The sequence below is a fragment of the Mauremys reevesii genome, linkage group 10, assembly GCF_016161935.1.
Source record: "Mauremys reevesii isolate NIE-2019 linkage group 10, ASM1616193v1, whole genome shotgun sequence".
Lineage (NCBI taxonomy): Eukaryota > Metazoa > Chordata > Testudines > Geoemydidae > Mauremys > Mauremys reevesii.
The window spans coordinates 73395552-73406796 of NC_052632.1; the positions used below are offsets into that span (position 1 = coordinate 73395552).

Sequence of the window (11245 nt, forward strand, 5' to 3'; positions counted from 1 at the left end):
ATCTTTCCTCCTTAATAACTATAACTATATAAGATGAGAAAGATGTGATATAATAGTTGGGGCATAGGATGACTAAGAGCTATAAATTCATAAATCCTAATCCTAGTTCTGCTATTAAATCCCACTGTGGCTGTGAGCAAATCACTTCACTGTGCTGGGCCTCAGTTTCAGTGTCTGTAAAATGGAATATTTATTTGCCACTGGAGCTGGTGTGAGATTTAACTGATATTAGTATAACATTGTTTATCACTATATTGTATAAATGCACATGAGATCAGAGCTCTGTACTCTCTTTATATCAGAAGCTGTCTGCAGTACATCTGACCTCAGTAGCTCCCAGTCTCCCGTTCCTGAAACTCCAAGGTCTCTGTAATGTGACACACAGGCATGCACTCATGAGCCCCTGAATCCTCTGCTCTGTAACCACAAGGGCTCTGCAGCATCTGACTCAGTTGTTTACTAAACCACTGAAGACTGTCTGATCCCTGTTCAGGCTTCCCCAGAGAGCGCCTCAGAGTCCTGTCCTGGCAGCATTCCGATTCAGTCTGAAGGTTTCTGAATCTGTTCTTTGCTGCTGGTTGCTGGTTCTGATCCATAAGAGAAATGGAAAGCTGGCTAGCTGGGTGAGTGTTCTGTGTGAGGCTTCTCTCTAGAACAGTAAACACAGTGACTCACCCCTCCTCTGTTATTGCCTCACGTATGCTTGCTCTCTGTGTGATTCACATCACCGGGGTATCTTCCCCCCCTTCTCTGTTACAGATGAATGAAAAGTGTCAGTCTGCCTCTCAGTCTGTGTGAGGATTGTTAGAGCAGGAGGAGGACTTGTGAATGATGGAGAGGAAGATACTCTCTGCATTCCACACTGCAGTGTCTTGGGAATCCATGCTATGTCTCCAAGGGACAGAGGCACAGAGCTTAGGGTTTAAGCATCTGCCGTTCCCTCATCTGTCAGACCTGATGTCCTCCTTGGTAGATGCATCATGTGGCCAGCTTTGTAGGAATGGTTAACTGACTTAACCGTCTTGCAGGTGTCTCACGTATGGCATGTGGAGGTGTAACGGTAGGGATTGGGTAAGTGTGTGCTTCTCACTGGATGAGAACAGTTGTCAAACTGAAATGCTCTGCAGGGGCCAGGAATAGCATGGCTATTCAGTTTCTCACAGCAGCAGCCAGGGCAGTCTGTCTGGCCTCTGACATAAGGGTAGGCTGTTGGCTATGGATTACTCATTCATGGTGACCAGCCACACTCCAGCTCCAAGTAGCCAGCCTTTTAAATCTTAAAGGAGACTTACAAGCAGAAGCAGGAAGAAGGGTACCAGGAGTTGAAAATAGCTTGTGGATAAACAGAAAGTTTGGGTAAGTCACGGAACAATTTCATTGGAAACGATCTAGCTGGATTTTAGTATGGCTGGACAGGGTGTATTCTTCTGTGCTTAACTGAGACTATTGATGATTAATAGTGAGATAAAAGGGAGAATTCCTTCCTGCTTAAACTGCACTCCTCTATCTGCTCCTTAGGAGGGGAAAAGTTGTTACAGGCTTGCTTGGGGAGATGGTCATATAGTCTCAGGTTACTGCACATGCTGCTTCATGTGTGAATGGAAGCTAAAGAACTGTGGTGCTTCCTACTGGATAATTTATGTCCTTGCCAATGTTCCCTTTTGTAGTAAAATGAGTTTTAACATCCAAGACTGTGTATGAACTACAAACAAATGCATCCATGACTGCTATTAGCTACACAGTGGCTGCTGGTATCTAACACCATCCTCTGTAACATGCTTTGGGAGCACTGGAGTGTGAAAAGTACTATTAAAACCAAATTCTGATCTCATCTGCTGTGCTCTTTTCTTCTCACACAGCAGTGCTGCCCCACTTCATCCCACTAGTAAGGGTTGTCTTGGTTGAGTGGGTGGGGAAGAGGAGAACCCCAAAGAAAAATAGTGGGTATTGCTGTATGTGCCAAACTGAAACCATCAAACTTGTGATCTGAATAAGCAGAGCGCTTCAAGTTCTCATGAGGATGCTGTAAGTCAGATAGGAGCCATCTGGGAGTCAACTGCAAGGGTGCTGACAGAAGCAGGGCCGGATTTACAATTAGGCACAGTAGGCACGTGCCTGAGGGCACAGGCATTCATGGGGCAACTTACCTCTCTAAAACTGTGCAAGACGAAGGTCAGCTGTAGGCGGGGGGCGCTGAAGATGCTGTGCCTAGGAGCACGGAAGGTGTAAATGCGGCCCTGGAAAGAAGTGGTGTTGGATAACATTATAAAAACACTAGCACTAAGGTTCTTTGTATACTTCCAATAAAAACACTTGTTTTAAATATAAATGGGAAACACAACCTTATAGAAACACTTGTCCCTTTATCGGGGCATAATAATACTTAGTATTATAATAATACTTATATAAATATACATATTTATATATCACTCAGAAATGTGCCATGTGGCTTATAGAATAAAAGTAACATAGTCCCTGCTCCAAAAAGCTTGCAGTCTAACTTTAGACATGAGGCTGCAAATGCAGTTAACAAGGAATAGGGAAAGAAAATGTTTCTAGTAATAAGATCACACATTTATATAGAGCCTTGCAGACACCCCTATAAGGTATGTGCACTGGGCACCATTAAAAATTGAATGTTTGCAGCACTGTATACCTTTTTACTAAGAGGTTTTCTGGGTTTTTTTTTTGCAGTCTGTGTACAAGAAATGCCACATACTGTAGTATATTTAACCACTTGTAGGTGGTAAATGGATAGTCATAAACAGCACCAACTGTGTAAGTATTTTTATCCCAACTTTACAGATGGAGAAATTGAGTCAGAGGTTAAGTAACTTGCTCAAGGCCTGAGAGTGCATAATGGACTGTCAGGATTACAACCAAATTCATGATACTGTACTAAGTCTTGCTCAGACCACACCACATGATGATCCATGGCATAAAATAAATTTATCATGGGATATTCAGTCCCTTGTGATCTTATCTTGGTGGTTTTAGCAGTACTATATTAAACTTTCGAGTAGGAGTCTGTTCTCAAATGGCAGTGGACCTTGACTCCAATGTCTGTGCGTGAACCAGTATTTGAGAATTGATGCTTATACAAGAACCAAATTCCTGCGTGGGGTCTTCCAGATGCTGATTTTGCTAATTATTTACAGCTAATCTAGTGACCAGTGAGTTCTCCCCACCCCCAGCCCTTCATCTTAATCCCACTAGTGACTCTGGTGTTCTGCCTGTCTTTGTGCCTAGAGCCGTATAATGGAAGCTGATCCTAAAAGACTTCAGAGGACATGCTGGTTTCTTCTAGAATATGCTGATTTATAAGCCAAGCTGCCATTTATTTAATGAACAAGAGGCATTAGGGAGGCATCCTGTATTGATACTGACCCACAACTATGAAGGATGACATGTTAGAGCTTCTACATCTCTAATTTCTATAACACTTGTAACAACCTGGGCCCTTGTTAAATTGTTGTGTGCAGTAGTGTGCCTGGTCTGGTACCAAACATGGAGGAGTCTAGGACCTTCCTCTGAGCAGTGTGGAATGTAAATAGACATCCCTTCAGCAGACATCAGAGCACAAAGCAACAGGTGACCAGAAGGGGGGTTCATCACACAGAGTCGCAGGAGGCTTTTAAAAATAAGCAGAGTTACTTTGGGGGCAGACTACCCCCGACAGTGACCCCCGAGGGAGTCTCCACCCTCAGCACTTGCTTTCCACAATATTCCACATTTCTTCCCCTCTGAGCAGCCAGCGGAGTGTTCAGTTTTTCCATCGACTGGTGTAGAAAGTGCTTTGAAGACTCACTGGGTGAGGATCAAAAGCCTTTTTGTGTAATCGGTGGGTGTGACCGAGTCATGTTCTCTCTCTTCCCCCCCCCCCCCTTCCTTTCTTGACTTCCCTTTTCCGTTTTCACTGGGCCAGCTGCCGACAGCAGGACTGTGGTGTACCCCTTTCCCTGCAGGGATGCGGGGGAAGCAGGAGGGAAGGAAGAAAGGGTTTCTGGGTCTATGGGAATCTGAGCTCTAGCTTTCCAACTCTGTAAACAGCTGGTGACTCACTACATAGCTATGGCACCAACTGACTGCCAGGCCTGAGGCTGTGTGTGTGTGTGTGTGTGTGTGTGTGTGTGTGTATGTGTGTGCACGCGAAGGGAGGGGGGTGCAGTGTGTTTCCTTTATACGCGGGCAATTCGCTGCTCCTTTTACTCAGTGGGACCATTTGGCCAGGGCTAGGAGCCCTTTCTTCTTCCGGTCTGTGCTTAGGATGTGTGTTTGTGCCTCTGACTTGAGCAGGAGCATGCTCGTGCTAGGCGTAGTTAGTGAATACCAAGTGTGACTGGGAAGTGAGGGAGAGGAGAACTGCAAAGGGGGAGAAGTGATGTCTGGACAGATGTGTCTGTGTGTGTCTCAGGCTTCTTAGTTGTGCTGCAAGTTTTGTCTTTCACATAGAAGAGAGGTCAGACTCCAGCTCCACACCCATCCCTTTTTCCCCTTAGTAAGTGGTGAAGTGCCCTCCCCGGTGGGTTTGTGCTACTCAGACTGTGATGAATAATAACCCTTTGTCCATGGTGTTTTTAGTGGGCTTAGCTGAGTCTGCTCCTTCTGCTGGGGAGGAGGTGAGGGTAGCTGGCACTGCTGTGAGGATGAGGTGTAATACGACACAATGCAGCACCCTGTGTGGTGCTGCACAAAAGACACTGCGTACCAGTCGCTTTAAGTGGCCCATTCATCATGAAGCATCTCTCTCTGGTCTGGCTCGTGTACTGCGTGATAGGAGGCAGTCGGGTGGGGGCGAGACATGCAGATGGAGAGATGGAAAGCTACTATCTCTGTCTCAGGCTGACAAAGAGATGAGGTGCTTTATTGAGGACATTCTGCAATCCAGGGAAATGCCTTTACTTTGTGATTCTGTTCTCTTTGTCTTTCCTCTACCTCAATTGTGGGCATGTCACATGATGAAGTATCTTGACTGGTACAATTCAAGCAAAAGCAGCCTGAACTGAGCCAGCCTCCTTTACCCACACAACTACTTGTCACCCCCTGCATCCCACTTTCATATGCCCTTGGACCTCCCACCTCCAGGGTTGTATGCAGATATGAATGAGTTTGTTTACTCTCTGACGACCTCATGATGTCTTTGCACAGACATGACCTGAAGTCATTATTGCTTTTGGGCTTCTCTGTTTCCATGGTTACTGGCTCAGGGTTGGCTACTTTCCCAAGGTCACCATGGCAACTATCAGAAGGGAATCATGCTTGGGATGCTTTGGCTGTATTTTTCATGAATGATTAGAATGTGTGACACGATGCAGACGTGGAAATGGGATGGGGAGGAGGGCAGAACTCCCGCCAGACAGTCTGTGTGTTCTGTCACCCAGCACCACTGCAGCCTTTGAAATCCACTACAGCCGCTCCTTGGGAGCGACAGACTCTGTGTCAGAGCTGGAGCCCTCGCATCCTCCCCAGCTTGTGTAGCCAAGATGCTGGGGAAAGTATAGGCAGATGCTGTGATGTCACAGCTGCAGTGCCCTCTTCTGTGGTAGGTACATCACGAACAATCACTCTGGCAATGTCATCTCTCCAACTTGGTGGGTGTGAAGGTTCTGGAACACGGTCACCCTGGACGGATTCTCTAAAGTGCTGATTGAAGGGGAGAAGTTAGCAGCGAAGGTGAGAGTGAAGGGCAGCTTCTCAGCAGAGGACATTCTTTATGTCAATGGATACTCCTCTAGGAATATCAGACAGGTGACTTCTCGCAGCCTTAGGGTGAGACGTGAAGCAACAGTCCTGATCTATCGGGAGGCACAGAAACTCACCCCGTGTCTTAATAATTGGTTTTGCCTGCTTTTTCAAAAGTGATATATTTGCGGTGTCTGTGGCTAAGGGTTAGTAATGGAATACCTTTCTTCCCCAGGCTGCGGGTTCAAAGCCAGTCCAGGTCAGTAATGACCAAAATGGGAGGGGAGCGGCGGCAGCGTTACTGTCTGGTGGCTTTTCTGTGGCTTTTGTAAAATGGGTTGATAGGCTTAATCCAGTCCCTATTGGCTGGATCTGTATATCTCAAAATTCTCCACAGGGCAGATGAAGAACTGACTGGCTCATGGAGACTGAACTCCCCTCTAGCCCTTAGAGGTGAAATAGCACAATGCCACAGTAGTATATGGTAGCCAGCACAATTGCTAATTGAGGATGGAATCCAGTACTGAGCCACTTCCTTGCACTTTTTCTCAGCAAAAATATTACCAAGAATTTGAAACAAGCCCCATTTAACTTCAAAAAACCCAAACAAGCTGTATTTACATGTGGCACTTGCTGGCAATACAAAGACCCTCCCATATGTGGCTGGAGGAAGACACTCCTCTCTGAATCCTCTTGGTGATCCTAAAGGTTGATGTTTTTTGTTACTGAGCGGTTACATAGCCCCAAAACGTTGCATGGTGCTGTAGAGAATGGGTCACTATGTCTTGAATGTTGGGTCTGTTTCCTTTCCCATTCCCTTTGAAAATCTTGTTGTGTTGTTTTTTCCAGTTGCAATTTCTGACCAGTTCTGTCCAGGAGACTGTGCCCAGGTTATGACGACTAATCCCAAACCGAACAAGGCATTAAAGGTAAGGCTGTGGTGGGAGCCTGACTGATCTGATTCTGGGTAAATGGGATGGGTGGAGGAGCCGCACCAATAGTGCCAAAAGCCATTTATTCTCTGAGGGGTTCTGTTTGCAAATTAGTATGTCAGAATGCTTCTCTGGTATCAGCTGGGAAGCACTTGTGAAGAAAGGATAGAGGTGCACTGATGACATAATGGGGGGGAAGACGGGAGTCTCTGGGATTGTGCATAGACTAGAGTATCCCTGTTGGTATTAAGGAGACACTTCTAAACAGGCGGGGGTTGAGGTGTATTGACAGCATCGCAAAACGTATGTTATGCGGGTGTGAGAGATTGCTGCTACTAAGGGCATATGCACTTGGATAAGGAAGACACAGATTTGCAGATGTCTTACCTATAGATCTGTGTAGGCAGTGAACTCTTCATAGACACCCTTGCCTCATGGCTTTGATGGCACATTTTGCTGTTGAGCCTGTTAGAAATCCCTTCTAGTGTCTTGGGTCTCTCCTCCAGGTGTCCTGCATTCTCTGTAGATGTTTTTTTTACCCCTTCAAAGTTCTGCACATAACTGTGGGTAGAGACCAAACAAATAACCTCTTAAAGGATGAGAGAGAGAGAGAGAGTTCCTCTGTCTGCCTCATCTAACCTCCCTGTACTGTGGCCCAGTAAATGGGCCTGCATGATGTGGTTTTATGAGCTAAGTAGTGTTGGGTTTGGACAGTACATGGATGAGAGACCTTCAGAAAAGAAATGCACAAGATGCAGGAAGTGGTGGTGTTTCATCGGGTCAGTACTGAACCAATGCCTCAGCATAATCCCACAAGGCACTGTGCTGCTGGAGATAAGATGAAAAGCTATGGTCCTGACCCCTTGCGATAAAGATCCCATGCCATGTTTCAGCTCAGACAATTTTACTCCAGTCTCCCTAAAATTCTCCTTGTAGTATTCTGAAGATACTGTGCTGAAATATCTGCCATGCGCCACTCAGAGGTGGCTGCGTTTCTGTGGTATGCGTAGCCTGTAAAGAGCTTTGGAATCATTCTGTCTGAGAGGTGCTATATGAATATAGTTACATTACTGCAGGGTAGTGTAGTTGCCTTCTTGCTTTAGCCAGGATGGCTGCTCAGTACCTGTTCATGTTGTGGCTGTTGACTGTTATCTCTGTGAAATTGATACTTGCAGGTAAAGGAGGAGTCGGGAGAGAACGCCCCAGTGCTGAGTGACGATGAACTCGTGTCAATGTCCGTCCGGGAGCTGAACCAGCACCTGAGAGGTCTCACGAAAGAAGAGGTCATCCGCCTGAAGCAGCGGAGGCGCACGCTCAAGAACCGGGGCTATGCTGCCAGCTGCCGCATCAAGCGTGTGACACAGAAGGAGGAGCTGGAGAGGCAGCGGGTTGAGCTACAGCAAGAGGTGGAGAAGCTGGCCCGAGAAAACAGCAGCATGAAGCTAGAGCTGGACGCCCTGCGCTCCAAGTACGAGGCATTGCAGACCTTTGCTCGTACCGTTGCACGGGGGCCTATTACCCCGACCAAAGTCGCCACCACTAGTGTCATCACCATTGTGAAATCAGCTGAAATCTCATCCAGTTCTGTGCCATTTTCAGCAGCATCCTAGTGCCCTAGATGGGGGAACTAGCAGCCTTTCGGAGGGATGGGGAAAGGGCTCTTATGCACCGTTCCAGAGTCCTTGGTCACTTCAAGAATTGGCATTTTAACAATTCCTTCTCTTTCAAAAGTGCGGAAAAAAAAAAATCTACAAAGGGAACGTAACTGGCTGCTCCTCTGTGAACTTAGTGGTTCCATGAAGCTCTTGTGGCTGGGATTTGAGCTCTGTACCTAGTATGAGCTTTCTCTTCCTCCTCCTCCCCCTGCCTCCCCAACCCCCTTTTGGCTGTGGGCAGCTTCCCAATTGGGAGAAGATACCGGAGGAGCCTTCGTGAATAATGTTCAAGAGCCAGGTAACAGATGGACTGTCAAAATCATGTGAGATGAATGTATAGAGAAGAGTTTCCTTCAGCGGCATCCAACTCCCATTAAGAAGTTACCTCACCCCACCACCACGTTCATCTGTCATAGCAGTGGCAGAGAAATAAACTCTGAAGCAGAGTCCATTCCGCCATGCACTGGGGGGAGGAGAGGAGGGTTGGTCATACAGAGAGGGAATATGTTTGGGTCAGACCACACCAGTTAGGAAAAACCTTCCTGTCTTCAGCCCATACTGGTTACCAGTTTACATGTTTTAATACACCCCATACCTGTGTGGCCTATAAAGCTAAATTGCAGCCTCCCTTATACAAAGCCAAGTCTACCAAGAGCTCCTTCCCCAAGATGTGCCTGTAAATTGGGTATATTTATGCAGTTTATTTCTTCCAGATGATCCACAGGTTTGTAATAGTGGCTTATTCAAGGTTCCTTGACGCTCAAGGGAGGAAGGCACAGTACAATTTAAGAAGGGAGGTATGTTGCGGGGCATAGAGAGAAATACTAAAGTATTACTGGACTGAGGCAGAATTGGTTGCCATGATGGGAAGTTGTTCTTCTGGAAATCAGCACTGTGAAAACGTGTTTCTTTAGAGCATGCTAGAAAGATGTGTTAAAAGCATTGAACTAGCAAGAGGGCCGATAGTGTATGTGCAAGAAGATCAAAGCCAGCAGAAGCTCCTGGATAACAGAGGTAGTGGTGGTTAAAGCCTTTGCCTGTTAGAACAGTGGCCATCCCAACCTCAGGGGCCATGTATTCTGGTCTTTGCCAACAAGAGATAGAGTATGGGATGTTGGGTGGAAGCTGAAAAGGGGAAGAAAGATTCTTAACCCAATCTGTCATTAAAGCTGGGTTCCAAAGAGTAGAAAAACCTATAGTGTTTTGTGTTGAGGGGTTTGAGAGAACCTGTCTGACAACAACCCTGAAATTCAACATTTCTTGGGGGTGTTAATTATCCCAAGAGATGCATGGAGGGCAGGATTGGAATCGGTGGCTTTTGGGGGATGGTAAAATTGGGGTCGATAAGTAGGGCTTATGGTTCTGAAGGATAATTGGGAAGAGGTAATCATGGCTCAGCAATGGGCAGGAAAGGGGAAGCCAAATGGAGAAGAGTCTATTCTTTAACAGGACTGAAAAGACATTCTAAGGTTCCAGGTCTGAGTGAAAATAGCTGTGTTCGTGTTTGTGTGCTTGAAGTAGGAAAGAAAAGGGATTGCCTGGTGTTCCAGAGTAGGTCAAAGATTTGTGGGCTGTCAGATGCCTGTTCTAAAGCAGGTGAGAAGAGGTTGAGACTCCAGAAGTTTAAGATGATTGGAGGCGATGGCTAATGGTCATATTCGGAAGAGTTTGGTATACTAGTGTTCCAGAATAAAGTACAAAGGAGAAGATGGAGAAGAATGACTGGCGGTCTAGTTTAACTGAAAAGGATAAAGGAAGATGCTCCTATCATTGAAGAGGACAGAAAATTAGCATCCTAGGCCAGCATAGGATATTGTTTGTGAAGTTATCTTGTATCTTGAATTGCAAGAAGAATGCACAAGTTGAGTGAAGCCCTGTCTTTCTTCTAAAGACAAACACAAGTTGTTGGCTCACTTTTACCCAGTCACTGGAGTCTCTGGGTTTCCCAAGAAGGTACTTAAGTCAAGTAGTTGGAGAGGCAGAACCTGGTTCTCATTCAGTCCTAAACCTCTACACTGATGACTTTACTGAGCCATAGGATGTGTGAGAGTAATGCTTCCTTGATGGCTTTTACCCCACCAAATTCATCTCCTCCTGGAGGAGGCAAACAGGAAATTACCAGCAAATATAGTTCGGATGGTATTTAGCTCTACTTCTCCACCACTTCCTTACCATCTCCTAACAGGCAGATTGATGTCCTGCATACCAGTACCAGTTATTGGCTCCCCCAGCGGAAGCTGAGGAAGAGAAGAGAAGACCCTAATCCCTTTTCATGTTCTGTAACTCAAAAGTATTTGGAAATCTTCCCACATCTCTAAGGTGCCACCATTAACACAGGCAATGTCTAGATTCCTAGCACTGTTGGGACTTTAAAAGAGAAACAGAAAAATATCCAGTGGACTTGGAAATGACCAAATGTTCCCCATTTCTAAAATAGCTCCATGAAAGTCTTGACATTCCTGAACAGATAAGACCACCCCCTCCACCTGGGGAATCCTTCACTGCACCAAGGAAATGAGATCAACTAGACAGGAGTGTAATGGGGAATTTAAACGTAATTCTGTGGGGTTCAGTTGCTGTTGGAATGAGATGAGGACTAGATCTGAGTTCTTCATTAGTACTTCCATTGTGGCTGAGTGTTTTCCAGTTCTCAGAAGTGTGCCAAAGGCTTGTCCAAGTGATTGCTGGTTTAGTGCTAGTAGGCACGTAGTCTGATCACTCAATCAAGAATGAGGCCTGGGTGTTATTAAAGCTGTTGATACCATAACCATGGTAGGTAATCCATATTGGATATCCATAAGGACCACGTGGAAATATTTAAAAAGAGAAAAATATATATATATATAAAAATATATTATATACATTTTATCATACAGATTTTTCGTAATTTTTTTTCCAAGTTTGATACTGTAAATCTTTACTAAAAGAAATTGCCAGTCCAGGGCTCCTTGGGTGGTGATTTGGGGGGAAAGGAGG

The 11245-nt window shown here is 45.7% G+C and overlaps 1 protein-coding gene across 8 annotated transcripts in view; it reads left to right on the forward strand.

Moving 5' to 3' along the window:
- MAFK (MAF bZIP transcription factor K) overlaps window positions 1-10843 on the forward strand; it is a 15531-nt gene extending 4688 nt beyond the window's left edge. For 2 of the 8 annotated variants that reach the window (XM_039491366.1, XM_039491373.1), the window contains exons 2-3: window positions 6532-6611; window positions 7790-10843. In XM_039491366.1, coding sequence (XP_039347300.1) covers window positions 6532-6611; window positions 7790-8224 — 515 coding nt within the window. In that variant the 3' untranslated portion in view covers window positions 8225-10843. The other 6 variants (XM_039491367.1, XM_039491372.1, XM_039491370.1 and 3 more) reach the window with 6 other exon arrangements.
- The last annotated feature ends 402 nt before the right edge of the window (window positions 10844-11245 follow it).